We start from the raw sequence: 16,650 nt of genomic DNA on the forward strand, positions 1-16,650 counted from the left end.
GTGTTCACACAGTTGTCTTATCTGTCACATGAGAACTCATTAAATGTCATTCACATGATTATTATTTGGGTTATGTTACTTACAGTGCCTTCAGAAAGTTTTCACACCCCTTTACTTTTTCCACATTTAGTTGTGTTACAGCCTGGATTTAAAATGGATTAAATGTAGATGTTTTTGTCACTGACCTACACTCAATACCCCATAATGTCAAAGTGGAATTATGTTTTTTGACATTATTACAAATGAATTACAAATCTTGAGTCAAGTATTCAACCCTTTTGTTATGGCAAGCCTAAAGAAGTTCAGGAGTAGAAATGTGCTTAACAAGTCACACAATAAGTTGCATGGACTCACTCTGTGTGCAATAATAGTGTTTAACATAATTTTTTACGACTCCCTAATTTCTTACCTGTAAGGTCCCTCAGTCGTGCAGTGAATTTCAAACACAGATTAAACCACAAAGACCAGGGGTTTTCCAATTCCTTCACAAAGAAGGGAACCTATTGGTAGATGGGTACAAAAAAAGTCATTGAATATCCCTTTGAGCATGGTGAAATTATTAATTACACTTTAGATGGTGTATCAATACACCCAGTCACTACAAAGATACAAGCATCCTTCCCAACTCAGTTTCTGGAGAGAAAGGAAGCCGCTCAGGGATTTCACCATGAGGCCAATGGTGACTTTAAAACAGTTTCAGAGTTTAATGGCTGTGATAGGAGAAAACTGAGGATGGCTCCACAACATTGTAGTTGCTTCACAATACTAACCTAATAGACAGAGTGAAAAGAAGGACAGAGACGCTTGTTATATTCCAAAACATACATCCTGTTTGCAACAAGGCTCTAAAGTAATACTGCAAAAAAAAATTGTCCTCAATACAACACATCATTGAGTACCACTCTCCACATTTTCAAGTATAGTGGTGGCTGCATGATGTTTTGAGTATGCTTTTAATCGTTAAAGAATGGGGAGTTTTTCAGGATTAAAAATAAACGGAATGGCAACATCAAAGGAACATGAATTTTTTTTCTGCTCAATTTAGAAGGAAAGATAAACTTGTAAAAGCTTTCCCATAAGTGACCTAAAAGTATTATACCGTGTATAATGCTTGTACAATATGGTCCTCTTTTAGAATAAATTCTTATCAAATTCAAAACTCTTTGTCTGATTTGATATCGCTACAATTTTTAGCCACAGCAAATGCGTTCTCCAACGTACCCAAAATCATCTGGTGTGATTCCCTCTGGAGTGACGCTTCCAGACCCCTCTCCTATTGGCTGAGGGCTAAAGACGAATTTTCCATTTATGGATTGTTTGGTCAGGCTGTTCAGTCAGCTACCAGCCTCGAAGTTGAACTTTACCTCTCAAACATACAACAGCAGCATTCGGGAGCCTGAGTTCAGTTCCTATGTCTATTCATGTTTAGACTATCGCTACAGAATGGACAGAGGAAGCTGGTCCTGAGGAGAATCTGTGTGTTCCTGCTTGGAAGGCGTCTGCGATACTATTTTTTATTTTGACTTTGTCTTGTTTTTTTTTCTTAGCTGGCCAACTGCAAAACAACGTTTTACATTTTTAAATAATAGACGACTACTGAGACAGCCAGCCCCTGTTCAATACGGAATACAAGGATACATTGTAACTGTCTGGAGAAGGAGAAAGAATGGTAAGATAACTTAGCTTTTACAGACCATGTTTTTCTGGATAACATATTCATATGGATATGAAGGAACACGATAATGTCTCTTCTTGAAAGGGACGTGAAAGTAATTTATAGATTGTTAAATATATGGAGGTCTGATGGATTCGTGACACGATGACGTTAAATATCATGTCAACATTTTTATAAATCGCAAGATCAGCATATTCCTATTTCACAGATGAAATGGTCAATGCAAGGGGACAATGTACTTTTATTAAATATATTCTTAGGTTTTAGTCTAATGACCATATCATTTGTCTAAATTGTCAAATAAGGTTGAAATTGCATCCTGTAAATTGTCACCAGAATATTTTAAGAAATGTTTAGCTAGTCATTCAACAAGGTAATGTCGTCATGAGTCATAGCCTACTGAGGTGCTGCAAGAGTCATTTTTACAGGCTGATGTGAAGTTGCCTATTTTTGCAACCAATAGCCTTTATGGTATTAATTGTCATAGAGAATAATAACATAACGAGATGTATGAGTGCCTATTTCACAGAATTATATATTTAAGTAGACAGGAATTGAAATCATTAGATTTTGTTTTGCTACAGTGTAAAGTTAAATTCAAAGAACAACTTGGACTAAATGCCTCTTCTAGTCTCAATCTGATCTAGCAGGTTGTATGGAATGTTGATAAGAATGCAACAACAATCCAATCCACTATTTTCCCTCCTATTTTGAGGAGTAACCTACCTACCATATGTTTATGATAAAAGTGCTCTCTCACACTCTCTCGTCCTCCCTCTCTAACTGAGCAGGATTTTTGTATGTGGACAGAGATATGGTAAAACATTAAACCAAAATGTTTTTGACAACAGTGTGTATCTGATATCAAAGCCTTAGTGAGACATGCTAAAGATGAAAACGGGATATTGGATCTCTTGAGATCTAGAGGGCCCAGTGGAAACAGTCTGCCCAGTTTGTTGTTAAACTTGTTTGTTTACTCTCTGTGATACAGGTGGTTTACACTGCTCACAACTAAGCCAATATTGCATAATGGGAAAAAACGTCACATTTTGAAATTGTTGTCTACTCAACAACTTTAATCTCACTTACCATAAAAGTAAGTGGGGGGGGGGGTTGTAAAAGAAAGGTGGCCTGCAGATACAGTCCCTATAGCAACCACCTATACTGACAGACAGTCACATGCAGCTCCCACTTCCTAGGTACAGTGTTGGCACAGCCCTACTTTGAATAAAACAGGTTGGTCATGGAAGAGGAGACAGAGAGCAGCCTGTGTGATATCCACATGGAGATCGGTTTCTCCTGCTTACTGAATGTCATCCCAACAGCTTAAGCGTACCGGAGAGAGTTATGGAGAAAGTTGTCCCTGTTGCGTGGCCTCTTCCTTTGTGTTTAGATCACAGATCATGAGGCCATTGCCATTGTGGTAGATATCCCACTGTGGGTATCAGCTAAAGTACTGTTTATTGAATCCAACAAGTCAACTGCCGTATTTTGATTTAATTAAGGAGAAATCTTTTTTTTAAACCATTTGTTCTGCTTGAATTGCCCAAATCCACTGAATGACTTTGCTTGACTTGTAATGTCATGTACTGTACACTGAGTGTACAAAACATTAGGAACACCTGCTCTTTCCATGACAGACTGACCAGTCGAATCCAGGTGAAAGCTATGATCCCTTATTGATCCACTTAAATCAGTGTATATGAAGGGGAGAAGACAGGTTAAATTATGATTTTTAAGCCTTGAGACAACTAAGACATGGATTGTGTATGTGTGCCATTCAGGGGTTTACTGAGGGTTTGTTCCTTGGATTCCTTTGTGGGAAACCAGATCTACAGCCTCCATACACTGCTCTGCTCCCAGTGCACAGACTGCATAACAGGGTTGACCTGTTCTAGAGCGACAACACGTGGGATACGGACATAGGGCGGGGTTGGTAATGACAGTATATACACAGTGTACAAAACATTAGGAAGGTGTTAGGAAGGTCCATATCCCACGTGTTGTCTCTCTAGAACAGGTTAACCCTGTTATGCAGTCTGCTCTGCTCCCAGTGCTCAGTGTATGGAGCCTGTAGATCTGGTTTCCCACAAAGGAATCCAAGGAACAAACCCTCAGTACCACGTAACTGAGCTCTGTACCTTGGCTAGTGCATTCGGGAAAGTATTCAGACCCATTGACTTTTTCCGCGTTTTGTTACGTTACAGGCTTATTCTAAAATTGATTAAATTGTTTTCTTTCCCTCAATGATCTACACACAATACCCCATAATGACAAAGCAAAAACAGTTTTTTAGAACATTTAGAAAATGTATTAATTATTTTTATTTTTTAACCAATCACATTTACATAAGTATTCAGACTCTTTACTCACAACTTTGTTTAAGCACCTTTGGCAGTGATTACAGCCTCGAGTCTTCTTGGGTATAACGCTACAAGCTTGGGGCTATTTGGGGAGTTCCTCACATTCTTCTCTGCAGATCCTCTCAAGCTCTGTCAGGTTGGATGGGGAGTGTCGTTGAACAGCCTTTATCAGGTCTCTCCAGAGATGTTCAAGTCCGAGCTCTGGCTGGGCCACTCAAGGACATTGAGACCTTTAGCCACTCCTGTGTTGTTTTGGCTGTGTGCTTAGGGTTGTTCTGTTGGAAGGTGAACCTTCTCCCCAGTCTGAGGTCCGAAGCGCTCTGGAACAGGTTTTCATCAAGGATCTCTCTGTACTTTGCTCCGTTCATCTTTCCCTCGATCCTGACTAGTCTTCCAGGCCCTGTCACTGAGAAACATCCCCACAGCATGATGCTGCCACCACCATGCTTCACCATTGGGATGGTGCCAGGTTTCCTCCAGATGTGACGCTTGGCCAAAGAGTTCAATCTTGGTTTCATCAGACCAGAGAGTCTTATTTCTCATGGTCTGAGAGTCTTTAGGTGCCTTTTGGCAAACTCCAAGCGGGCTGTCATGTGCTTTTTACTGAGGACTGGCCACTCTACCATAAAGGCCTGATTGGTGGAGTGCTGCAGAGATGGTTGTCCTTCTGGAAGGTTCTCCCATCTCCACAGAGGAACTCTGGAGCTCTGTCAAATTGACCATCAAGTTTTTTGTCACCTCCCTGACCAAGGCCCTTCTCCCCCGATTGCTCAGTTTGGCCGGGCGGTCAGCATTTTTTTGGTACCCTTCCCCAGATCTGTGCCTCAACACAATCCTATTTTGGCGCTCTAAGGACAATTCCTTCGACCTCAGGGCTTGGTTTTTGCTCTGACATGCACTGTAAACTGTGGGACCTTGTATAGACAGGTGTGTGCCTTTCTAAATCATGTCCAATCAATTGAATTTACCACAGGTGGACTCCAATCAAGTTGTAGAAACATCTCAAGGATGATCAATGGAAACAGGATGCACCTGAGGTCAACTTTGAGTCTCATAGAAAATGGTCTGAATACTTATGTAAATGAGGTATTTCTGTTTTTTAATAAATTTTCAAAAATGTCTAAACCTGTTTTCACTTTGTCTTTATGGGGTATTGTGTGTAGATTGATGAGAAAAAAAATGGAATCCATTTTAGAATAAATCTGTAATGTAACAAAGTGGAAAAATTCAAGGGGTCTGAATACTTTCCTAATGCACTGTATTAGAACAATGTTACAATTACAGTAGTTCCAATATAACTATTTTACGTGACCTTCCGTTGGGGTAAATCCATATGAATTCAATCACTTTTTGACAGTATCCCTTTTGATTTAAACAAAACTTTCCATACATGTTTGCCCATGGAAGAAGTGGTCAGAAAGTTACTTTTTGGACCTGAATGACAAAACATTCAGGTGATAGAGGTGCTCAGATTTGACCCATTTTCCATACCCCACCATACCATGTGACGTCCATGTCTTCATCACTGGAAAAGATCAAACGGTTTAGTTTGATATAATTTTAAAACGTATGAACGGGGTTGTACCATAAAATGCATGCATATACATTGTTTGATGACTGGACGACCCCCTCTCTGTAGGCTCATGATGGTTTTAAAAACATTATCTTCATCCTTCTGTAGTAGATTCCAACGAATAAACCCAGATATGATGATAGATGGATTTAGCATGCTGTGCACACATCTAGATGAGCCAACATTAGACAACTTTTAGCCTTGAGGCACATTCTGACTCACTTCAGAGGTAATATGCTGCGGTGAACCCAACTCCCCTAGATCTGCTGAAGTTAGAGATATTCTTATTTAGACTAGCGGGCGGTGTGGGCGGTTCCCTGGCATGGGTGCTGAATTTCATGCTGAATGACCAGAAGGAAATGGACTGGTTTCCTTCTGGTGAGGTAGCTTTAATGACAGTAGAACATATGTGCTGTATATACAGATCCTTTCATCAGTGACAGGTTTATTGAGCATAATATTCAGTAAGCAGAGAATGGAAAGGTTGAATTCAAAACAATATGAAACTGTTGGACACAACTGAATGTATCCTTTCAATGAACCAGGTGGAAAACATTTAATACGTCTTGCATCATAACATTTTGCAGCACTGGAATAATTGGACATGAAAGGAGCAATTGTTTTTCCAGGTTTGCTTCAAAAGTAGGTAGCTGTTTTACGTGCAAGATCATAGTACGTCATCTGGATATGTCAGAATCTGGCTCGTCATAAACGGACTTTCTGTCAAATAATAAACCTTCCCCAGATATTCTCCTCTCTTTAGTCTGATGTCAGAGATAAAGAATGAAACGCACCGCAGTTACTCAGTGCACAACTCTTTCTTTAAAAAAAAGAATGGCTTTTTGGGGTCACATTGAGGGAACTCTAATATTTGGCTTGTGTGGAGAGAAGCAGTCTGTCACTCTGACTGTCTGGAGCACCAGGCGGTAGCATCACTCACAGTCCCCACTCTGCCAGATGCTGAATACTAGCTCAGTATGACAGCATATGGTTTTTATCAGCTTTTTCTGCAGGGAGGTGAATGCTCAGTAATATCCCCCCATTTCAAAGCCTGTGCTCCATTTTTTTCCACCCTGCAATGCTGAAAAGAGTTTTGCAGGAATTCGAGCCCTTCTCTAGAACAGGGCGAACACCCCTTCTGGGGAACTTGTTCAATTTGTTCACAGAGATCCAGTAAACCTACACTCTCCTCTTTATCAATCCCACGCATATTGGTCTTTGTTGCAAAGCTCCATCTTCATGTTCGTGGCGTTCCATAAGCCATCACACAGGTTCTAAGTTCCGACTCACTGACTTCCAGAACAGATGGCAGAATCAGACTGGATCAAGAATCAGATTTATTAATGGATGTTAAACGCTTGTCTTAGCCTTACTATTCTGACAATGTTCTCACAGAAGCTCCTCTGAATGATATTTACTCATTGGTTGTAACCCCTTGTGGTTTGTTTGTGCAAAATGAAAAGTTAAAATGATTAATTAAACATAAAACTGGTTAAAATGAGCATTTCTTTAATTGAGCTTTTTATTGGAAGTTTAACATTTTCATTAGTAAAGAGCTGCTGTTGACCTTTGTCTTCAAACAGATATGCTGTCTGATGTGATGCCACATCCTGCCATGTCTTTTAAAGTGCATCAGATTAGAGGATACCGCTTCATGGTGACCATTCACGATGCCATTAACACAGCAACTTCCTCTGTTTGGCACTTAGTATTCCTCAGTAGTTGATCATGGTGGCAGTTTGTTCTCCAAACCAAAACCCCATTGTTCTTCAATGACAAGTAAATGTTACCTTTGTGCAAACTAATACCACCTGCTAACTGTGGCCATTCACAGGTAACCCTACATTATAAAATGTGTCAATCTATTGGTTTTGGAGCAAGCAAAAATATAGAGGATTCTCCTTTTAGATCCAATTGTATACCCATTTTCTGCCTCACCTTTTGTGTCGTGAACGTTTCCATAAATTATTATTTTATTTTCTGCTTTCCTCAGTCGGTTCAGTGATGGCACAGTGGGCCAGTAACTGGAAGGTTGCTGGATCGAATCCCCAAGCTAGCAAGGTAAAAAAAATATGTCGTTCTGCCCCTGAGCAAGGCAGATAACCCACTGTTTACCGGGCGCCGAAGACGTGGATGTCGATTATGGCAGCCCCCCACACTTCTCTGATTCACAGGGGTTGGGTTAAATGTGGAATACGCATTTCAGTTGAATACATTGTTGGACAACTGACTAGGTATCCCCCTTTCCCTAATGCAGGCCTTTAATGTCTTTGAAATGTGAAACACATCCCTCAGCAACCTGGGCCAGCTGTGAATGTGGTGGTCAGGTGAGGAACAGCCAGCTGCATTTTCCCCTCTGTAAAGTGATCTGGGTCTATGTGTCCCGGCCAGCTCACTGTCAGCTCCCCTCTTCTCTTCTGGCTTGCCCAGGTTTACTGATGCCCAGCCCTTGGTACAGCACACCATTTGTGAGCCTGGCTCTCGCACCACTACCCACAGGACTGAGTGCCCACTGGGGTGAGGGTAGCCTGCAGGCTACCCCCAATGGAGAGCACAGTCTGTTCTCACAGCAAATGTCTCCCATTACCCCAGTGAGGGATGGGGAGGACTGTGCCAGGCAGCTCTTTGGTCCCATGCAGAGGAGGCCACTTTTGATCAGACTTCTAGGCTGATGTGATATCTTCTCTCGCTCAGACAATACTCACCTGTTCTAGTCTGGGCCACAATTAAACGGCTGCTAAGTTTTATAGGTGTCATGTAGTAAATGGAAAATCATGTTTTTTCCTTAAAGTATGTAGGTTTGACATATTTTAGGCAATTTCATGCTGTGAGACAAAGATTTCACAACATTTGTCACTATAATTTTCATATTTTCCAAAAGTAAGTTACCATGATATCAGCCCCATTGAGCACAGCTGGAGTCTTCTGTCTGCCTCTGGATCTTTTCTGTCTTGTCTGTGGATCTGAGCAGGGTTCTGAGAGGGTTCTGTTTGCATACAGACAAACATGCCCTGAATTCCATGGGGGATGCCTGCATTCCAGTAAGAGGATAGCTCATCTCCCAGGTCTATCCATCTCTTTCCTGGGTACACATTATTAATCATCAGTCGCATGTTAATGTCACTTTAGTGTTACAGGTTCATAACTAATAATTATTATTATTAAATGGTTTGTTTGAGCCCTGAATGCTTATTGGCTGACAGATGTGGTATATTAGGCCGTTTTACTACAGGTATTACAAAAAAATTATTTACTGCATTGGTAACCAGTTTCTATTAGCAGTAAGGCACCTGGGGGGGGGGGGGGGGGGTTGTGGTATTTGGCCAACTAACCAAGGCTAAGGGCTGTATCCAGGCACTCCGAATTCTTTAGCTGGAAAGAACAGCCCTTAGCCATGGTATATTGGCTATATACCACACCCCCTCGGGCCTTATTGCTTAATTATAAACAAGTAACACCATAGTGAGAGACAAGTACATGCTCTAGATGTCCTCATTTGCATGATCTGTTTTTCCTTATTTTGTGGTTGGTTGCTTTACTTTTGTAATTTTCAACAGATATCCACTGTCTACAGTCTCCCACACTAAGGAGGTGGAACTCTGTTCAGCAAGCTCTGACCTAACAAAAAAGTAAACAAAGTCTTATCTGAAACTTCTATTTGCATGTGTTTTCTCACCCGTTAGGACAGCTGTGGAAATGGAAAAATGTCACGCTCTGTCAGAGCTGAGTTCCATTTATCTGTTCAGCTTGTTTCCCATCCACTGTTGCATTATGTCAAAAGATCATAGGCATCTGATTCAGTGTTTGGGCTCCAGCACTGCCCCATGGAGACTTTATCAACCCATCTCTGTCTGTTACCGTGCCCTAGGTCACCATTGTTTTCACCCTGCATCACTTCTTAGATTAAGTCTAATGGCTCATTATGGCTTTCCTATAATCATAAATTGTATACTATTGTGCCACACAGTTTCCCACTGTATTGTGCCAGTAATACCCATAATCTCATTAGCTACAGTACCAGTCAAAAGTTTGGGGACACCTACTCATTCCAGGGTTTTTCTTTATTTGTTGCTATTGTCTACATTGTAGAATAATAGTGAAGACATCAAAAACTATGAAATAACACATGGAATCATGTAGTAACTAAAAAAGTGTTAAACAATTCAAAATATTTTATATTTGAGATTATTCAAAATAGCCACCATTTTGGCCTTGATGACAGCTTTGCACACTTTTGGCATTACCTCATGAAGTTGGTTGAGAGAATCACCTGGAATGCAACAGGTGCCTTGTTAATTTGTGCAATTTCTTTCCTTCTTAATGTGTTTTTAGCCAATCAGTTGTGTTGTGACAGAAGATAGCCATATTTGGTAAAATACCAAGTCTATATTATGCAAGAACAGCTCAAATAATCAAAGAGAAACGACAGTCCATCATTACTTTAAGACATGAAGGTCAGATTGTTAAATATATTGGACATGAAAGGAGCAAAAGTGCTATGATAACTGGCTCTCATGTGGACCGCCACAGTAAAGGAAGACCCAGAGTTACCTCTGCTGTAGAGTTCATTAGTGTTACCAGCCTCAGAAATTGTAGACCAAATAAATGCTTCACACAGTTCAAGTAACAGACACATCTCAACATCAACTGTTTAGAGGATACATGGTTGAATTGCTGCAAAGAAACCACTACCAAAGGACACAAATAATAAGAGACTTGCTTATGCCAAGAAACACGAGCAATGGACATTAGACCGGTGGAAATCTGTTGGTCTGATGGGTCCAAATGGGATCATTTTGGTTCCAACCGCCATGTCTTTGTGAGACGCAGAATAGGTGAACGGATGATCTTGGCATGTGTGGTTCCCAACCGTGAAGCATGGGGAGGAGTTGTGATGGTGTGGGGGTGCTTTGCCGGTGACACTGTCTGTGATTTATTTACAATTCTAGGCACACTTAACCAGCATGGCTACCACAGCATTCTGCAGCGATACGCCATCCCATCTGGTTTGTGCTTAGTCCCACTATAATTTGTTCTTCAACAGGACAATGACCCAAAACACACCTCCAGGCTGTGTAAGGGCTATTTGACTAAGGAGAGTGATGGAATGCTGCATCAGATGACCTGGCCTCCACAATCACCTGACCTCAGTTTGGGATGAGTTGGACCACAGAGTGAAGGAAAAGCAGCCAACAAGTGCTCATCATATTTGGGAACTCCGTTGGAAAAGCAATCCTCATGAAGCTGGTTGAGAGAATGCCAAAAGTGTGCAAAGCTGTCATCAAGGCAAAGGGGGGCTACTTTGAAGAATATAAAATATATTTAGATTTGTTTAACACTCTTTTTGGTTACTACATGATTCCATATGTGTTATTTCATATTTTTTATGTCTTCACTATTATTCTACAATATAGAAAATAGTACAAATAAAGAAAAACACTTGAATGAGTAGGTGTGTCCAAACTTTTGACTGGTACTGTGTGTGTGTGTCTTAACTGTCCATATCACTGAACCAAACATCAACTGTAACCCTCAATGAAAATATCGAAATGGTGTGATGTAGCTCTGCAATACTATAGTGATCAACACAATATAAGATTAATATCAGAGAATCAAGAGATCGTCAGCTGGAAATCATTGGAACTGTGTTATATTATTCCCTTCAAAGCTGGAGAGGACTACAAACAGCCTACTGCAACATCTGTCATTTTTTATTATTTTCACATTTTTACTGCACCAAAACCCTTTGAAAGAACATTTTATGAGAAATGTGTCTAAAAGATTGCAGTGAAATCTGGTATGTGATTTTGTGACCGTGAAGCTGATTGTGATTCATTAAGGTTGTCTTTGTGGAATGTAAATGTTTGTCATTGGATTCATTGTGTATATTCAGAACAGTAAGTCATGAAGCTGTATTTGTGATCACTTTTCAGTGTGTGTGTGTGTGTGTCTGTAGCAGTGACTGAGTTTGAGCTCTCTTCCATTTCTTTTTTTTTAGACCTGGTCAGCTGATTGGGCTGTTCAGACACAAAGTAAGTCGGTGACAAAACAAAGTATTCCAAAAATAAGTATTTTATATTAGTTCTCTCTGGGCATGTGGTGTGGAAACACAGTGATAGACATCAGCCTCATACCCAGTCCCAGACAGACTGTAAATGGATAGGTGTGTAAAGTAAAGGTCTGTGCCGGTGTTCTGTTGGGTGAGCCAGATTATTACCAGTGTTCTGTTGGGTGAGCCAGGTTATTACCAGTGTTCTGTTTGGTGAGCCAGGTTATTACCAGTGTTCTGTTGGGTGAGCCAGGTTATTACCAGTGTTCTGTTGTGTGTGCCAGGTTATTACCAGTGTTCTGTTGGGTGAGCCAGGTTATTACCAGTGTTCTGTTGGGTGAGCCAGGTTATTACCAGTGTTCTGTTGGGTGAGCCAGGTTATTAGGCCATACTTTGGGAGGGTGGAATGCTTTCTGGGGAGAGGCCGTTGTTGATGACTTCCTGAGTGTTTAACATCAGCTCAGATGGGAGTTGTGCTGCTCTTGGTTGTCAGCCAGCACCCATTTCCCTGAGTGGCTGGGAGTAAGATGCTCTAGCCAGCATCGTTAGTCTGCCTGTTTTCTATACCATCAGGTGTACACACGGCCTTTCATCTCTCTGATGCTACTGTCCTGGGAGCCATGCTAGATGTTAGCATTTAGGATAAATTATCACCCAATCTGGCTCTACGGTTCCCAGGACATCTGTTTTTTTTTCATGCACCCAGTTGATTTTGACTATGGTGAATAATCACTTTCTTTTTTTATTCATGCCAAAAATTGATGGCAGAATATTTAATAAAGCTCCCACATGTCTGGCTTTGATTAACTTCTCAGTTATGCTTCCCTTTTGTGGGCTGCTATCTCTTAAAAGCCGTTGTGCTTCTGTATGAATCTGTCAAACTTGGTTTAGGCAGAGCAGTTTTATGGCAGGCTGTAATTTGTGCACTCTAGTAGTGGACTTACTATACAGATTTTGCACCTAGTGTGGCTTCCTCTCTGTATACGTACACAGCAGCAGCAGGGCCCAAAAAACAAATATTGATTTGTATAGAAGTCGCTTTGTGTTAGTTGGCCTCTGTCGGACAGCTTATCACACAGCTGATGTTATTGACACAGGCGGTTTATGTGTCTTTGTGTCCTCTTAGTGAAAATAATGCATTCTTTGCTGTTGCCCTGTTGGAGTGCTCACTACGTCAGGTAGAGGTCGACCGAATTAATCTGCATTGTCGATTTTTCAAGTTTTCATAACAATCGTAAACGCCATTTTTTTGGATGCTGATTATGGCCGATTACATTGCAATCCACGAGGAAACTACGTGGCAGGCTGACCACCTGTTGCGCGAGTGCAGCAAGGAGCCAAGGTACAAGGTAAGTAGCTAGCTAGCATTAAACTTATAAAAAAACAATCAATCTTCACGTAATCACTAGTTAACTACACGTGGTTGATGAAATTACTAGGTTAACTAGTTAGTCCTGTGTTGCATATAATCAATGCTGTGCCTGTTAATTTATCATCGAATCACAGCCTACTTCGCCAAACGGGGGATGATTTAACAAAAGGGCATTTGCAAAAAAAAACATAATCTTTGCACGAATGCACCTAACCATAATATATTCAATATTCCCAGTTTTCATATGTTCTGAGCAAGGAACTTAAACTTTTTTACATGGCACATATTGCACTTTTACTTTCTTCTCCAACACTATGTTTTTGCATTATTTAAACCAAATTGAGCATGTTTCATTATTTATTTGAGACTAAATAGATTTTATTTATGTATTTATATTAAGTGAAAATAAGTGTTAATTGTTCATTCAGTATTGTTGTAATTGTCATTATTACAATCTAAATGGGCTGATTTAAAAAAAAAATATAATAATAATAATCATTGGTATCGGCTTTTTTTGGTCCTCCAATAATCTAGATCGCCGTTGAAAAATCATAATCGGTCGACTTCTATTGTCAGACATCAATTTTCCCCCTGAAAGGACTGGTTCATAAGCGGAGGAATGAACTTGGTGGAGCCAAAGGAGGAAAATGAACCATACATCCAATGTATAAACTGGGCCCTTATTCTATTTATACCATGAACAAGCACAAGGCATGCTTTTCTACACACCCAGCCAGCCACACCCCTTATGACGAGATTCTCTTTCACATTTCTTTCTGACGCGTCACACCACCACCGCCTGTATCCCTCCTGTTCTGTCACTGTCGAAGATATCTCTCTAACTCTCTGTTGCGATGATAAAAATCCAGACGCTGAAAGCACTCTACGTGTCTTAGAGAATATACATCCACCTATCTTTGCTCCAGCCACACCATTTATCGGTGTCTGACCTTCACAGACCTATCCCACAGTAACTTGAGGCATCTGGGCTCATTTCAGCCGTGTTATGCCACAGCAGTACTGGGCCCAGGACCCAGACAGTTTTGGTACACATTGTAAAAACAACTCCTGCTGCATTGATGTGTTTTCCAGTGAGTGGCCCTCCTTCTCCTATTCAGGAGTTCTCCTGTCTAGGCCTGGTAGGTACTTTGTCATATCTGTTTAAATGGGCCAATTAGTCCAGGCCATAACCCATGACTGCTTCTGGGCTAAAGCCTCACTAATTCAGAGGATGGTTTTTCTGTTTATGGCAATTGACTCTCCTCCTGGCAACAGTCTTATCACAAGAGGAGATACCAAACTTCTTACTGATACAGGAGGTGTCTCAGACCCTGAGGATGGAGGCTTTACCATGTCATGAAAGATTTCTAAGGTCTATCTTCAAGCTACCCAGTGGATATTGAAGGGTGTTTTGCATTTATGAGAAGTGGTTGGCTCCTGACTAGCAGGTGATTTCACAGCTGAGAAACAGTATTTGGTATAATCCTTCAGTCATAGGGGTTTTCTTTTGAAAAAACATCATTTAGAGTGGTAATTTTATACTATAAAAACACTTTGCTAACTGGCAGTGTTGTAGCTTGACATTTTATTCCAATACTGACTCCTAGAGAGTTCTACCCATATCCCTTTTGAATGAGTATGAATGTCAGACCACCCAGATGTGTTCCACAGTAAAGGGATATTGAATGACCGTATAGCAGGGGTCCCCAATTACATTCAGCTGTGGGTCAATTTATCCGATGATCGGGGGGCCGGAACACCGCAAGAATCCCAAACAGATAGTATTTGACAAAAACAAAAAGATTTCAAACCTTGATTACATTGGGATAAAACCACATATGCCTCTCTATTTATGCGTAGGAAACCTGGGAACAGATATCCTACATTTTAAAATGACTTCGAGCTGATTTTTATTTTTTATTTTTACAGTCTTTTATGTCCAACAACAAATGTTTTTTTGGGGGGGACAACTAAAATCACCCAGGGGCCGAATTTGGCCCACGAGGTGCCTATTGGGGAACTCTGCAGTATGGTATTACTTATTGGGAATGGGAGGGTATCCCTGCAGGTGTCACACCTCACACAATGGCATTTTCTTATCAGCCATGTTTACAGGAGATAATTGAGGTCTACCTGATTTTAGAGAGAGTGAAGGTTGTTGCCACGGCAATGTTAGGCAGTGCCATGGGACCCACTTAGGAGATCTAGTTCAGGGAAATTCTATGTGTGGCACTCATCTACCCGGTAATGTATGGAAAGCTGAAAAAGAAGGATGGAAGGTTCTCTTTGACAGAGAGAGCAAACTGCCATACAAAAACTGAGACCAGGGAGATATTGTCTTTGCAAAAATGTATAATTTCTATTATAGGCGCTGAACATTTGCAAAAATTCCCTTCCTATAGGAGGGCTCCTAGCTGGAAGCTGTGTAACTGAAACCTGAGACTGGTCTGGACAAATAGCAGCCACTGTGTGGCACACAAAATCATTGGTACGAATGAGAGCCTTCTGCAAATGGTTTGTTTACGTTCAAGCTGCAAGAAAAATAGTGTGGCTGTTCTTAAAAGAGTAGGCCTACCCACAGTGACGTCTAGCCACCCTATACCATAGCATGTGATATTACATTTAATTATTATTTTTGTGTGGCTAGAAGTGAATCTTATCATAAACATTGTCATGTATTTAAGGGGGATTTATAAACCGTAGATGTATTGTCGTGAAATATGACATTTCACATGAGTTTCCATGGATTCAGTACATAGGAGGATTCTCTCTTTTGAAACCTCTCCTCCTGTCTCAGCTTACACCTCTCCTTACCTCTCTGTTTGTTCTCTCTGGGGAGGACACAGGCACCCAGCCCTACCTAGCCCTGCCCTGCAGGCTACAGCTCTCTCCAGTTCACACTACCCTCAGCTACTATCTAGAGTTGATTTAGTACAATTGTGTAACAAGCTCTTTGAAAAATAGGGCCTCTTTTCACTTGTACGTAAAAGCTTATTCAACATGTACGTCAGCCCTGGCCCAGATAAACAGTATAAGAACTTAGACAGTTAAGGAGTAGTGGTGGTTTTCTCTGCATTATTGATGTTGATATATCTTTTCTAAGCAGGTGACTTCAGGGTAAGTTGCACAGCAGAATGAGAGAAGCACTGCAGCCTGGATTCTCATGTCTACCACCTACACCTAATAGATATAGACCAAACTGCATGTTTACAGGTGTTAATGTCTCTCAGACCAACACTGAATTGACTAATCGGTGTAAGTCATATTTTCATGCCCATGAGCTTTGGTAGCGGGGACTGTTTCCACTGGCATTGGGCTCTGGGTATTTGTATTAATGGGGAGTTATGGCTGCCAGGCTAAGAGACTCAGACAGGGTCAGAAATGTTTTTACTTATTGATGCGAGACAACTATTAGTCCAGGTCTGGGTAGTGTTTTTAGGCTTGGCATGGATGTCTCCTCTACTGGCATGGTGCTGAGCAGTGGTGAAGTTGGCTGTACCCTGGGTGTTACTGCCATGGTGACCATGGTCCAGTCTGGGTCCAGATCCAGCTGAGGAAGAGGCTGCTGTCTAGGGTGCTCTGTGACCCTAATGAGTAGCTGTGCATGGCAACAGCCCC

General features: G+C 41.1%; 1 protein-coding gene across 2 annotated transcripts in view; it reads left to right on the forward strand.

Moving 5' to 3' along the window:
* Nucleotides 1–1,326: 1,326 nt before the first annotated feature.
* myo1ea (myosin IEa) overlaps nt 1,327–16,650 on the forward strand; it is a 57,878-nt gene continuing 42,554 nt past the window's right edge. For both annotated transcript variants that reach the window (XM_031830925.1, XM_031830926.1), the window contains exon 1: nt 1,327–1,669. In XM_031830925.1, the coding sequence (XP_031686785.1) occupies nt 1,667–1,669 (3 nt within the window). In that variant the 5' untranslated portion in view covers nt 1,327–1,666. The remainder of the gene's footprint in view (nt 1,670–16,650) is intronic.

Source organism: Oncorhynchus kisutch, linkage group LG8 (assembly GCF_002021735.2).
Source record: "Oncorhynchus kisutch isolate 150728-3 linkage group LG8, Okis_V2, whole genome shotgun sequence".
NCBI lineage: Eukaryota > Metazoa > Chordata > Actinopteri > Salmoniformes > Salmonidae > Oncorhynchus > Oncorhynchus kisutch.